The following is a 15,660-nucleotide window of genomic DNA, read 5'->3' as shown; positions in this document are numbered from 1 at the left end:
TGAATCATTCGCGTATCAGATCTATACTCAATTCGCTGGAGAGTCATGAGCTGAATTAAATACATATGACGATAACTCATTTCGTGTCTACACAGCTATATAGGTAGTATACATAATGACGTTTAGTAATGTCCATGACGCGATTTTTAACAGTTTGTAGAATCCGGGGTCTAGATCTTGACATTAAATTCGAATCATTATATGTATATAAGCATCGGTACAATGCTCCTATTCCAACGGGACAGTGCAGGGTTTTGTGACGGAAAATAATACGGTTATTTTAAAAAATCGGATCTACGCATATTGATTTTTATTTATTTATTTTTTTTTTCTTGAATATACAATCGAGAAGAATATTTTTACTTGTGATGCAGGGATGTTTACTCAGATCGATATGTTTGACTTAGAATAATGGATCGAGTCAATTGGAAACGTACAAGCTCCGTGAACTAAACTTGTAGAGATCCATAAATAAAAATGATTTTTTTAAAATACATCTGATAATCTAATTCAAACGCCGGCAGAGATTTGAGATAGCTGCCGTTATATGATTATTGAAGTTCGTGACGTTAATATAACGATGCATTTTTTGAGAAAATGTTATTCTACAATATGAGAATTGTCAGTAATATAATATTGTTATAGTTCACAGAATCTCAAACGATTTTTCGCACGAATGCATCGTTTCGTTATCGTTACAAATTTCAACCTCATGATCCAGAAAAGTCGTCTAAGGACGATATTTAAGTTGTAATCCGCATGTACTGTAAAAAAATCCACCACTTCAATTGGTCTGAACTGAAACTAACCCGTGCCTTAACGTTCCGACGGTAGTCAGATTCTCAAAATTGACATTTAAAAAAAAATAATCCGCGACAGTATCGTCAACATAATGGGGGGGGGAAAAAAAAAGACTAGAATCGAACAGTGTAGGCAAATCAAACAGGTGGCGCGTGTTTTTGTAATTGCAATTGCAATTCTGTCGATAACTCAAATTTGATCGTTGCATCAAATTCGGAACTTGAAACTAATCACGTCCGCTTTAGATTCTTTTTCTTATCTTCCGGGGTGGAGACGCATCTTTGACGTCGTACGTACTCCGTCGTTTCTTCTTAAATTTCAAGAGGCGCTCGTCGTTCTCAACGAACAAACGAACGTCGACGGTCGAGGGGATTGGCCAACCTGCATCACTCCTATCCCCACCTCGACCGGAGAGAAAAAAAGCCGGCGGTTAACCGGCGTCGTCACGTGATCAAAGTCTTCTTTCTTCGTGTTCGAACGGCGAGAAGTTGGGCGCAGTTTGTGTTCACCTCATCCGAACGATTGATCAAGCCTTTTGCTCTCACTGCAGTTTCGTTTTCAAATAGTTTTTTTTTTTTTCTCAAATCTTATCATTGTCGCGGGTTTTATCAAGTGTGGGGGGGTGAATTTCGCGTTCCTGGATTTTGCTTCTTTTTTCGAAAGAGGACAAGGTGCCGGAGAAGGAACTAAAAGCGAGAGTGTTCAATAAAAGTGGTTGTTCGGTTTTTTTTTTTTTTGTGTGGATAATTTCAAACTCGTGCATCCCTGGATAATTATAACATCTGACAATCGACGGATATCGGTCTCTTCAAATTTTTACTCCTCGTTTTGATACCTGTGGCGTAGCGTCGTCGATCCGTTTGCTTCTCCTTCGGGATCTCGTCTACAATGGTGGCCGGTGCTAAAATGGTACGATTCAACGAAACCATATACATATTTATGAAAGAAAAAAATTAAATCAGTTTAATCGATTACTCTGTAATAAGGTAATCTTTAAAATTCGGTTTACCTGATTACTCATCGAGCTTGCATTCTTCCGTTACACGCAATTAATGCCTGATTGTTAAACAAACGGGCGGCGTTATTTGGAGCGCAATTAATGCCACTCGTTTCTACCGGATGTATAAGGAATGCTGTACACAGTTAGTCAGTTTTGTATGACCAGGGAATTATCGAATCGATAATTATACAGGTGTTTAACTTTTTTTCGTCGATAATGGTGCGGAAGAAAATATTATTTGCATGATTTTGACAAACGAAACGGCAATTCTGATCGAATTACAATATGCTGCAAATAAAATTTACTCGGAAATTTAGTCACTTTTCTTTTCCAAATTTTCAACAATATTCGTATTAATACGGGACGAAATGAAATTCGATATCCACGAATCAGACTATTGTAATTATTAACGACCTAGGAATTCATTGTTGGTACCACGCATCATGAATCGGGGAAAAAAGAAAGAATTCCTGCGTGAGAAAATCAGTATGGTGCATAAAGGTGCGTGTTATATACACCTTTATAGTCTCGAGGAACAAAAGAAGCCTCAATTTCGTTCTCACGGCAGCTTCAAGCTATAACATACCAACGTAGAACTGCTTCTTTCATTTTGTTCGGCGTAAAGTCCACTCAAGTTTCATATGTAACGTACATATATATCATATGTGTAACGCCTTTCCATCGTATTATCAAGAATTTAATATCGCTTTGCGCCTATTAACATATATTTTCTTGGCGACAATTAGCCGAGGCGTCCACATTAACTACTTGGACATAAAATCTGGGATGCCATTTACTTCCGCGTTAGACGTAAGAAATGAATTAAAAAAAAAAAGAAAAAAAAACGCAGGTAATAACAGCAATCAAGGTTCGAAGATGTATAAAAATGCAATCGCGTGTAAATGGCTGCATGACGATGGTCAAAACTTACCTATATATGCGGTATACTTATATTAGTTTTTTTATTCGCCGATGTAGATATAATTAGATGCGTGTATTTCTGTATAGCAGATCGTTGCGTAACGTATAATAATTTCCAATTATTCGCCAAGATGCATTTCGTAATAGCTGTTATATACGAGTCCCGTATTATACCCGCCAGCAGCATTGAAATCTTACGATTAACAATCGTGTGGTTATATTATATGTATAGGTATTACCTTGTGGCTATACCGCTGTGGCTTTAGCTTCTCGCCCCGAAGGCCACCTGTTGTACTCCGAGAATTCTCTTCTTCTTCTTCTTGCTCTTTAGTTCTTACTGTTTATAATAATAATATATATATATATATATATAGATATAGAGATATGTATTCTCGACATCGTAACATATTAAAAACTTTACATTTCTTTCGTGAGTTATAAGAAGTTTTTTGAAAAAATATTTGATCGATTTCAATTTATTTTTACAACTGTAATACTTCACGTTATGCATTATTACTGTAGTATATGTCGTTACCAATAAAACTGTATTAAATACGTTTTAAGACGAACGTGGGGGAAAATTGAAAAAAGTATAATCGATTTTCTTTTTGTTCGTTGGGAACAGACGAACGTGAGGGTGACGACGATGGACGCGGAACTCGAGTTCGCGATCCAGCAGACGACGACAGGGAAACAACTCTTCGACCAGGTTGTCAAGACCATCGGTCTAAGGGAGGTCTGGTTTTTCGGTCTGCAGTACACAGACAGCAAGGGCGATCTCACGTGGATTAAGCTCTACAAAAAGGTAAGACCGAGTAATAAGATGTATAATAACGAAGCTGTTGATTTGAGATTGAACCCATTACAACGATCCTGAGTGAATTTTCGTTCATCAATTATATACTTGGAAGTCTCTCGGAGATGAAATTCACTGGCTAAAACTACGCTTGCCATCGTATTCTCTGGCGTGAATGAACGTTTCGCGACGGACGAGCGTTGAAAATAATGTTAGAGCCGAAATACGATCGCAAGCGTGTACCGCAAAGGCCGCCATCTTGATCTTGTGTCAGCGCACTGTTTGCTTCGTTTGTGTTTTGAATGATTGAAAAATATATTACACGCGGATACACACAGTGTTTTCATCTTCCAGGGTTTGAGTAATATTTTTTGTGAGTGAACGTACTCGAGCTTGTGCAGTGTTTTTACTGACAACTCTCTTTCGGTATTCAATGTATGCTAGGAAAAAAATACGAGCTTGTCACTCGGCTTAATCGGTAATTAATCAATCCGCTTCGATACCAACCTGCTACTAATGTGTATAATTGTCAAATTCCAAATCCCACGTTTATACATCATCAATTTTGATGACAATTATTGTTTCTTTGTATGTATGCGTTTGTGATATAGACCTCGAAGTTACAACGCGTAGAGCTCGAAAATGATGTAATTTTACGGCGTAGCGTAATTGTACGGTAGTATCATACATTATAGGATAATGTTGTGTACATGAACTTTGTTATGGTCTGGTGCCTGCGAGTGCAGGAAAAGTTGAGGGATTTTTTCAACCGCACGACCGACCGTTTCAATATCGACGATTAATTATCGATAACCCAAACGTCGTTTCGATTAACATCTCTACGTAACGCGATTGACAAACAACGTTTGCCCGCAGCGTTGCTCTTTGCAATAATAGTTTACGTATTACATATAATAGGTATACAGTACGAAAAGATAAATTTAGCTTTGAAATTTTCCTCTTAGTTGGAATAATACATAATGGGTATGTAAAAAAAACTTAAAACAGCAAAAATTGGAAGATTTTCAATAACTTTTTTTATTTCCATAACCAGCTGCAAAGAGCTGTTAATTGTTTATACGAAAACTTTATTAAGTTTGTAATGGTCACCTCAACACGAAACGAAACTTATTCTACATCGGCTGCAAAAGTTGGTGGTAAAAGTTTCGGCTCGCCTGTACATTCGGTGAAAAAATATTCTCTTGACGAGTAGGTACCTAATGAAATATGTGAGCGCGGCGAGACTGCATCGGCCACAAAACCGGTCCATGTCACGTGGGATTTACCGCTTGTACGTACACGTACCGTCCTTAGGATCCAAATGCGAAGCCTATTATCCTCGCTTTTTCAAACTGTTGGAAATTTTTAGACGATAATTAACGATATTAATTTATCTTTATATTCAGGATGAAAAAACAAAAAATAGTCCACTTTACACCTTGTATTATGTGATTACATGGACGCCACTTTGCCACATAAATTTGTAACCTTATATATTGTATACCTCTATACGTGTAGACGTAACACGCATCGTGTGTGTGGATATATTTATAAAGAAGGCGAGAAAAAGTCGAACGAGTCCTCGTCTCTGCCGTTGGGGTTTCTTGAGATGAACCACTCTTCTCCGCCGCGATAAGGAAAAAAATGTACGTATGCAAGGAAGGAGAGAGAGAGAGAGAGAGAGGGAAAAATCAGAAAAAAAGAAATGACAAATAACACGTGTGGGACACTTTGTGATGTCACCGCCATTCTCGCCGGATACGTGCGTAACTATACATATATGTATAAGGTATATACATTATACATATCCACTTTACCTTATCTCTCCGCAGTCCTCAGCCCAGATTGCCTCATGTCCTGAACTTCTATAACCATACGCGCCGCAAAGTGTAGTCGCCTAACTGCGACGAAAGAAAATCTCGGATAAGTAGGCCATTTTCCATGTCAGTTTGACGCCGGGTATTTTTGTCCATGAGTTTTGCTATTAATGAGAAAAAAAATTCTGATACTTGTCTAATTCTAAGATGAGACCAAATTTCATAAAAATTTTTCTTGAAACTTTTTTTTCGCAGTTTTTCAGAACTCGACTAATTATCACTCAGGTCTTTTTTTCCTGATACTTATGAATTGTTGAACGGTTTGAACCTTTCTTTAAAATGTATTTTACTGATTAACGTTCATCAAAGACGGTACAGCAATAAATGTAGCAGCCAAAAAAAAAAAAAAGTGTTTTTAACTGACGTACGTTTTTGTAAGTTCAAAGGATTCTTGAATTAATAATTGCGTGGTAACAAAAAACGTGAAAATAACTCGGATCAAGTATAAGTTATACAGGCTGTTAAACAATTATTCGATCAGTCGACGCGCGAAATGTCCCATATAGCCAATAATGTTATTCGTTATAAACAAATTGTACGATCCGTTGACTGTGAGATTTTTCACCTCAATTCGATCGAACTTCAGTCGGTGATTTCACGTAACTCGTGATTATTCCTAGACTCTGTTGAAACGATTAAAATGTAAAATTGTACACGAGTACGTATCTACTGCAAAAAAAAAGAAAAAAAAAACAGTAAAAAACCACACATCTTGCTGTATAATAAATGTTGTTTCCGTGTTTTATTCGCTTCAAGCCGAAGTGCTAGATTTTTATGCAAAATTTTCACGGTTCTTTCATATTACGTGATATCTCTCGATCGCAATTTAGCTGCCCAACTTTTTGTGTTTTTTTCTTAACGACCGTTTCGAGTTTCGATTCGGAACAAGATTAAACAATCGCGAATCCCTAGTTGCACGCGAATGTCGGTCGGTAGTCGTCATGGTTGGCGGCTTTCACTCGCAACGCACCTTCACCTTGACACAGTCGCGATTGTAGCGATGATTGTCGGTTTATTCGCTACTCTTCGAAAAGCTTATGTGCACGTTATGCCTCGTATCACTAACAGAAAACGGTGACGTTTTATAATTACCAAAAAAAAATGTTAGTAGAACGAATATCGTTGTAATAACGGTTTGAATATCGTTGGCGTTACAGGAAAATTTGATACGAGTATGTATTTAGTGCGATTAAAATTGTCGATACTAAATTTTCTTGTTATGCTGACGTTAAATCTGTTAGTTCATTATACCACATTCAGCTAAATACGGATTTATTCCTTCGCCAACATCAAATCGTTTCAATAGTTATAAAAATAAAAAATTTAAAAAAACGAGTACGATTATTCGTGATCCAAAAGAATACTTTATGCATATTAAATTCTCTGGTTACGGTCCCAAAACTTATTTTTATTTTGTACCAAAGAATGGATTTTTTTTATTTTCAATTTTATGGTTAAAAATGAAAATAGTTCAAAACTGTGCGGTTGCCACAAGTAAAAATTTCTCTCGTTGTAGGTACGCTACACACATTTGACCTATTAATTACGTAAGATCCTGATCGTCGACGAGAAATTAAATTTTATTCAATATGTCACGATGGTTGTAACAAGCATGAAATATATATATATATATATATATATATATATATATATACCTTTTTATAATATGCAAATTTGCATCTATGCAGATTAAAGATATTCTTTATCAGTTCTTTAAATCTTGCTTCGATTTCACTGGTTCTGTGTTCATTTCTACTTCCATATTCATCTGCGCGCGCATCGAGCGTAACGGTTTTTTTTCCCTTCCTTTACCTACTTCACCGCATTTTTCAATTAAGTACACACAATTATCTTGCGGTAATGGGTAAAAGGAAAACGGAAAATGGACGACAAAAAAATTCTTCACTTCTTACTACAAGTTTTTTGAATTTATTTATCTCAGCTGCTATATAAGAATTATAATTTACAATAAAGTGACGCAGATTTTATGTACGGGGCATTCTGCGTCAATTCGACCTCACTGTTCTTACTTTTTTTCTAATCTTAAAATTTGAACGAACAATAATATAAATGAACAAGAGATCGAACTAAAATTCCCGAGACTTTATTGTACATATTCGACGTATTATTCTATCCAAATACAGGGAATCTATTTAAATCAGGTAACTAGATTTTGCATTTTTACCTGCATTTTCAAGTCGGCATCGTAACAGCGTCATGTCGTTTTTGTTTCTAAATTACGCAACGAGCAATTTGCGACACCAATCTGCCTCATTTAGCCTTCCACACTTATAATAATGAAACATATTTGTCTCTAATTAATACTTTGATCAAAGTTCGATCAACTACACAGTCAAATGCCCCGTTTTCAGTAGTAGTAGTATAAGCAGTAGCACTAGTAGTCGGTGTAATTATGCAAACAGGTGGAGTTACGTAAATAACTTATAACGTATGTAACTCATTTGATCTGTTCTGTTTTTCTCGATATGGATGTATAATTGTATACGACCGTTTTGTTCACATACCTATAATACGCGGAAGATATGCAAATTGGATTAAACGACGGAATTCAGTATTTTCTGCTCCATGGTGACAATTATTTATCTCGTCACGTAACAATAATATTAATTTCCATGAATTTATAGAGTTATTGTTACCGCAGTATAACAATTCTTTATACTTTTATTGCGTATTTTTACTATTTTCAAATTACCTCCATCTTTGCAATTTTGTGCGTCGGTTATTCATCTGCGATATTTATTTTATTTTTTTTTCTATATCCACATGCTACAACAGAAACAGAACGAACTATTCAGCCTGCCGAGTATAGTAAATTTTCAATCATATTTTGCGAGAATAAATATTTTCAATTCATCAGCGTTGGATTTAAGGCGACGATCGATCAAGATATATTAGAAATTGATAAATAACTCGTACATTTCTGTATAATCTGTACAACAGTAACGTAAGTCGTGTAATAAATCTAAGAAAAATTCTTCTAGATTGTTATCACTCTTCGATTTTACCTTAAAAATACGTGTGGTGGAAGTGGAGAAAAAACAAGAAATTAACTAGTATATAATCGGCTATAAATTCGAAATAGTTTCGTAAGATGAAACCGATGCAGTACCTCGTTATTCGTGTAAAAAACATATGTATACGCATATAACGAGAACATGTGTAATATCTCTTTATCTCGCGATCCTCGAGGCTCATCTTTTAAAATAAAACTCCATTCACTTACAGTTTGTTAATTCGTGGCTCATGACTCACGGCTTGGCCTCACCTGTATTTACAATCCTTTTAGATCTTTAGAATAATTTTTGTGGTTTATATGCGGAGGATATTATACTGGCCGTGACTTTGGATCAATAACAATTCCATGTATTCAACAAAATGCAGTTGGAAAACTTACCGACTTGTTTTCTGAGTTTTGTTTGTTTCTCGGTTTTTAATTTTTATTCATGTATGCAAATTTATTCCAGCAATTTTTTTCCCCCCTGAAAAGAATAACGATAAACTCGTTTGTAACGTAAGGTACATCGGATGAACTTCGTTTATGCATGTATAATTTTAAAAGCCTGATGATTCTTCGAAACGCTAATAAAAATTTTCTTCCGACTTAATTTACAAATAGTGAGAATTCAAACTAAAAACTCATTTTTATCAGAATGAATTATAGCTTACGTTGCCCAGGGATAGTTTAGCTTTTCAAGAAGTAAAAGAATTTTTAAAATCGGTTTAGCTTCAGCGATTCACTTACACGCAAACGATTTTACCTCTTTATAATATCAGTATAAATATAGATAACAAAGAAGAGACATTGAATTTGTACGAAATGATTATATAGTCTATAACGGTATAAAATTATAACTTAAGACTAATATTTGAAAGTAAAAATGAGCTACTCGTGTGCAAACCCAAACCATTGTATAGTTAACTACGTGTAATGACTGTTATGCGTGGTGTGTTTAGTTATTAGAGTTAATTAGTTGACCTCCTTAATTTTGCGGCAAGTCCCGCAACGAGGAGATTGAATTGTTACGATAGGCATACGCATGATTCTAGTATATACGCGATAAAATTATATTCTGACAAATGCGCCCAATGACTCGGTCTCATTGAACGCGAACACGTTGTTCAAACGTTAAAATAATCCGGCAAAGAATTTTTTCAACCTAATCATATATGGCGGTCAAGTTATACATATACCTGTTTATAAGCGTCAGTTGGATTAGACAGAACTTTTAGCTTCCTAATGACTTTTCGAGTACATTAATAATCATGTTCGCTGGATATTGTTATACAACAGTGTAGGAGAATGTTTAACCGCTGGACGCATTTTCACGCTTCTCGAACCGAAAAATTTCAGACAATTCAATGCGTTCTGTGGAACACATTGAAAGCTGGTTGAATTTTAAACCGATAATAATTTTCTTCTTCTCTCGTCGCGTTATTGTTTACTGTGATTTTTAACAATGATAATAATTATGACAATAACGAGGCTTCGCACCTCTTTGGAATCAAATAATCCGAGGGGCGCGTCTGGCCATTCCTTATACGTAATCAGAATTACGTCACTCGTAATCGTTAAGAATCGTCTAAGATCGTTGAAATTCATACAGTCACGATGGGCTTGAAGATTTTTAATCGTCGATTATATCATTGATGTATCTCTTGAAATTTTATGACATCGTAGTATCATATGAAATTGATCAAGCCTTGATATACATTTTTTTTAAAAATCTTTCCGTCATCGAAAATCATGTCGAATGATTGAATTAACAGTCCGGCGCTTGTCTACAATTAATGCTTAGTTCGTTGTTAGTAATAAATCGCATTTGAAATCACTCGGAATTATTTGAACCTTTTAATTACCATGCAATAAACACAAATCTAATGTGAAAGTAAACTGCAGTACTTAAAAATAGTATCCAAATTTGATGCAGTGTTTGAAACTGTATAATAGAAAAACGTGAAACACGAATCACGTTGAAGTTAGTAACGTTATTGTAAACCGATGCATATTGAAGAAAAACTTCGATTTCGCGAATTTTTAACCGTCTGAAATTCATTAAACCGTATAATAAAGCAAGACATTCTAATATTTATAAAATTGAGCGCCTTCGGTCATTTTAAAATTAAAAAACTTCTCTTTGTCCAATGTTTCGTTACGATAAAGTTACTAACTTCAACCTCGTAATCACGATCAGTATTTCTAGCGGCAGCACTTGTAAATACATCCCTTAGATTTCATTCCGATTCCAGAGTATCGTTGAATCGTGTAGTATAGTAACCTGATGGCTAGATTCGATCCGTTAGTATTTTGAAAATTGCTGTAAGGTGGTAGGTACTTGTAGAAATTTATCGATATCCGTCTACCAACTTTCGTGACAGGATATTATTCTCTACTTGTTCCATTGTGTTCTTCTTGTGTTAATTTCACGCAGCCAGAAAGCATGATTACTAGGGTCGTCAAAAAGGAGGTTAAGAAAAAGGTGCGCAGACTTCGTGGGTGTTCCGATTCGGACGACGACGATGACGATTTCGAGGACGATTTGGTAAGTCGGTATTAGTTGCGAGCATTTCGTCGTTACTTCAGCATTCTCCGAAGAAGAAGAATGAAGGTAGAATTTTTTCAACCGAGTAAATCGGGCCGATTCAACAACCGCTATCTTTCCATTCACTGCAAGTGAATTTCTTCATTGCTATTTTTGCCAGGAATAGGCGCATTGCAATTTTATTATTATACGCAAAGTTCGTTGGTCTTCTGAACTAGAATCGTGTGAAAGTAGTTTAACAGGAATCCATGAGATGTCACCTCTCACGGATATAAAGTTTTTTTTTTTATATACCATCGAAGTAAAAGCAGTTCTGCAGCGAACTAAGGAATCGCATTAACAACGACTCGAGTGTATTTTAGAAATTAAGATCTCGCTTAAAATACGAGACATTTTATCCTGAAATATTTTACACTTATAAAAAGGAGCTTTAATACTTCCTCTATGTTCTACCAGAGCTATTCGTTCTTAAAAATTTCAAGTATTGCGTAATTAGAGTGGCAATAATTCCTAACGAACGAAAACCGTTGTCACCGCGTTATTGACATTGCCATTAATTTCACGTGTAAAAGTATAATTAGAATGTCTCGCAGATATCCAGCGTACGATAACACGTGATTATATTATACCCATATTTTACTATTTGTCTACTTGTATTCAAATAGTATACACAAGCCTTCAATTATCTGACGAAAGTATAAGCGTAATCATTTTCGCTTATAAAATTTCATTCAGATACAGTCCGACGAACAAGAAAAAGAGTAAAATAAAAGGGGGGGGAGATGATTAATCGGTTAAAATTTTCTCAAGATCGGATTGTAAAAATTGAAAATGCTGAAAAAAGAAATACAAAAAAAAAAAAACCCTTTTTGCATCACAAATTCACAAATGCTGTGACATCTATTTATTTATTTATTTATTTATTTATTTATTTATTTACCTACCTCCGTTTGTCACATCCCTATGAACATGCGATTAAGAAATTTCCACGCCAATGGTCATCGATTTTCCGTAAATGGCGTACACCATATGTACCACCGTGTGTAATCAGGCTACGGTAATATATGCATAACGTATAGATATGGAAGGCCCCGGTATAATTAGCTCCAAGGCCACAGGTGTCTTCCACCTGTAACCGCAGCAGCTTCTATCCTCTCTGCCCCCCCCCCCCCCCCCCCCGCCCCCGCCCTTCTTTCCCTCAGAGACAGACTCGAAGCTCGGTTATCCGGAATACCGCGGTTGCCTTTTACGTAAGCGTGTTACTCTCGTGGTTTACCTGTGCAAAGTCTATATATATATATCCATGTATATACATATACATGTATGAATATGTATGTATATACATGATAAATGTGTGCCGAGTCGACGCGACGACCGACGCAGGGCGTTGCCGTTTGTTGTCCATGTGTCTATCCTTTGTTGGATGGAGTTAGGAAGGAGGGATTCTCGCTGTTTTCCAGAGACAGAAGCTCTACTGAAAAGAAATTCCATTTTTTTTTAAATTTTTTAATTTAAACAAAACATTTAAAAAATTTTTTTTTTCCTTCGAACACACACACGCACACGCACACATGTTAGGGTTTTGGGTAATAACTACACAACTAGGAATTTTCACTAGGAATCTAGAGAATTTATACATTTTTCAGTTTTTCGTTACCTTGTAATTTTTTCATTAGATTATTATATATAGAAATTAGCCGAAGAGGGTTTTTGAAGACCCAAACCTTCACTCTTATCTCACTTGATATTGTACATTCGTCTAAAAGTGATAAAAATGCAGTCTTTTTCTTTAGGAAATAATTTATTAGCCTGAGTAAATCTGTACATCATATACTCAAGTTGTTTGCTCACTTTGACGAAAGATCATTCCGCCAAATAATTACATACGCGCAATTTTTAAGGGTTTAGTACTGGCAATGTGTAATAAACCATGTAACATAAAATAAAAATCCACTTCTCGAGCTTCTTGCGCTAAGAAAATACCATATTTTGTATGGATTTAAAGCCGAATGTGATCGTCGCATGTGTGATTCGCTAATTCGCACATTTGTGCGTGTAGATACGCCCGTCTCGTGACTCATATATCACATGCCGACGTCATTTTTCGACCGTGTGACGTAATCGAGTCGGTCTTCCTCTTCTCTCTTTACAATTCTCCCCCTCTCTATCCCTTATATCACACATACCGATACTTCAATTATCTACACGCGTGCAGATTCGTCTATAATGTCGAGATTTGAAGCAACAGGTAGAATGCAAATCTAGACGATATTGTCGTGGATCATTTTTGCGAGCGTAAAAGAAAACTTTTTTTTTTTTTTTTAATTTTATGCAGTATTTTTGTCATGTTAACGGGCCGTCCGCCATTACGAAGAAGAAGAAAACTTCTTTCATGTTGTTAGTCATGTAAGTCAGTGACATTGTCGAATGATTTCCGTTCGAAGGTCGTTCAAGATCATTCATTCGAGAAATCTGCACATATTATACTTTTCTAAAGTCATGATCAACGCCGGGAATATTCTTCAAACTTCCTTTTCAGTTTTCTTTGCGTTATCTTTCCTACACGAGAAATGAAAGCTGATGAACGGGAATTTTTTGGAAAATAGATAGCTGACTCGATCTGTAATTAAAGTCTCATTATTTTATTATTTTCCAATTTCATCGCCCTGCAATTGTACATTGTGTGATAATATTCATCGTTTGAAGCGCTGTTAAATTAAATCCGGAAATGACGTCGGATTCATTGTTGGTTTTAATCGTTTTTAACATGCGGTACATTTGTATAAATTATGACACTTTAAAGAAGTCAAATTGTCGAAACATGAGTATCTATATTTCCCTTTTTTGTGGTTTACTAATAATAAGTTTCGTGCAATTCTAAAATTGCCCGATCAATTTTTTTTTCCACAGTTGTATTCTCACGATAACGTTACTAACTTTAACCTTATAAATACGTGAGATTTAAGCTTCAACCATGACTTGACCTTGACAAGGAAACTCGCGAAAATTTGTAAACTCACCGTTTCTTCTATATTTAACAAGTTTTTTACACCACCAACCAATTCACTAAGAAATAAGATAAAGCATCGAGGTGTATAACAATTGAATTAGATCTCGAAACATTCATTGGAATTTTCTAGAAAGTAGAACTGCTATTGTGTACATATTTTCCGTCTGAGAACCGGAAACTGCGATAAAAAGAAGGGAAAAAAAAGCAACTCCGAACCTGTTGCAGCTGCAAACTCCGATTAGGTCGAACGGTAGAATGAAATTCTTCGGTGTAGAGAATAAAAAGAACGGTGATGCGATTGGAGTCTTCCGTTGTGACGACAAAATGAAAAGAGAATTACTTGGTGAATAAAAAGGAAGGAGAAAAGAAAAAATTAGCAAAACCAGTTTCCTGATCGTTGAGAAATTTTTCCAATCTCGACGATTTGAGGTTGAATTGACCGGACAAACTGCTTGAAAATTTTTTAGCGGGTCCGATAAATTAAAATAAAAAGACAGTGGATTACTCCCTTTTGGTTCTTAGTGTTATTCTAACTTGCACAAATTTATTTCTAACAAATTGTAGGTGTAGTTTTTGTTTCTTTTTTTTTTTTTTAAACCGTTTTTACTTCGCTCCCTAAATTTTCATTGAGACCGATTCATCATATTTAACTCGTCTGGTAAACAGCAGCCTGACTCTGCGATTACTTCACCGAATTTACCACGAAATGAAACGCGGTATAACAAGTTAAATCCCACGAGTGGATGATGATGATGATGATGATGATGATGATGATGATGATGATGTCGAGTACTCCGCCTGCAGGGGCTTGCCTTTTTATTTCACTCGACGCTTCTTTATTAGACGCCTAGCTGGTTTCGTGACACACACGTTGGGTAAAACCAAACGCTGATTGTGAAGAGACGAGAAGAAGCAAGACGATAACTCGAGTTGCAGGTCCGGCCAAGATATTTGAATCCGGAGGGGGAGCCGCTTCCTCCGATTTCTACCTCTCGTTTCCTTTGTCGTGGTAAAATAACGGAATCAACGGTAACGTTTATCTTATCGAGAGACGACCACCCTTCCGGGACTTGATATGGAAAAAAAAACAGCCGCTGCCATTTTACTAAAGAATTCAAGAATATTCCGCACTATTGCGGGCTAATTAATTTTCCGCTCAATTTCTTTATTTTATTCCACTTCCTTGTAGATAAGAAAGGATTTATTCCAATTAAATCGGTCAATTTTTTTCTTTTTCTTTTTTTTTTTTCATCATCGTACTTTTCCACACCTCATTTGGTCTTTCATATCTATATTACGCATCAAAAGTATGACGAAAAAATCGCAGTTTAACGTTTTAAATTCTCAAGTAAACAGCAGGTTATGTTAAATTGTACTAGAAAATTTACAGAAGAGTCAGATACAATTTGAATATTGATTACATTTCGTGTCAAGGTTTTTACATATTATTATTTTTGTTTCAACTGGCTTTATCGAAGCAGCATCGAACACGTGTCCCTGCAAAGTATAAGTATATGTACATAATCATCGGTAATATAATTATTTCTCTGACACACATCAACAAAGTTATACGACGATGGGATTCTTTTTATCGTTTAAAACGTCGAGCAAGATATAGGTATCTATCTTGATAGAATTTGGTATTTCGGTCGTTATCGATCAAACGTTAGATGACATTCGAAAGTTATTGGATT

At 35.8% G+C, this 15,660-nt stretch overlaps 1 protein-coding gene across 2 annotated transcripts in view; it reads left to right on the top strand.

Moving 5' to 3' along the window:
* Positions 1–15,660, top strand: part of LOC124300831 (moesin/ezrin/radixin homolog 1) — a 32,582-nt gene that overhangs the window by 5,117 nt on the left and 11,805 nt on the right. The window contains exons 1-2 of one of the 2 annotated variants that reach the window (XM_046755245.1): positions 1,303–1,710; positions 3,348–3,527. In XM_046755245.1, the coding sequence (XP_046611201.1) occupies positions 1,690–1,710; positions 3,348–3,527 (201 nt within the window). In that variant the 5' untranslated portion in view covers positions 1,303–1,689. Of the gene's footprint in view, positions 1–1,302; positions 1,711–3,347; positions 3,528–15,660 lie in introns of those variants that run through there. The other variant, XM_046755246.1, reaches the window with a different exon arrangement.

Source organism: Neodiprion virginianus, chromosome 3 (genome assembly GCF_021901495.1).
Source record: "Neodiprion virginianus isolate iyNeoVirg1 chromosome 3, iyNeoVirg1.1, whole genome shotgun sequence".
Classification (NCBI taxonomy): Eukaryota; Metazoa; Arthropoda; class Insecta; order Hymenoptera; family Diprionidae; genus Neodiprion; species Neodiprion virginianus.
Note: the sequence above shows the minus strand (reverse complement) of the source record. Positions and strands in the feature narration are given on the sequence as shown.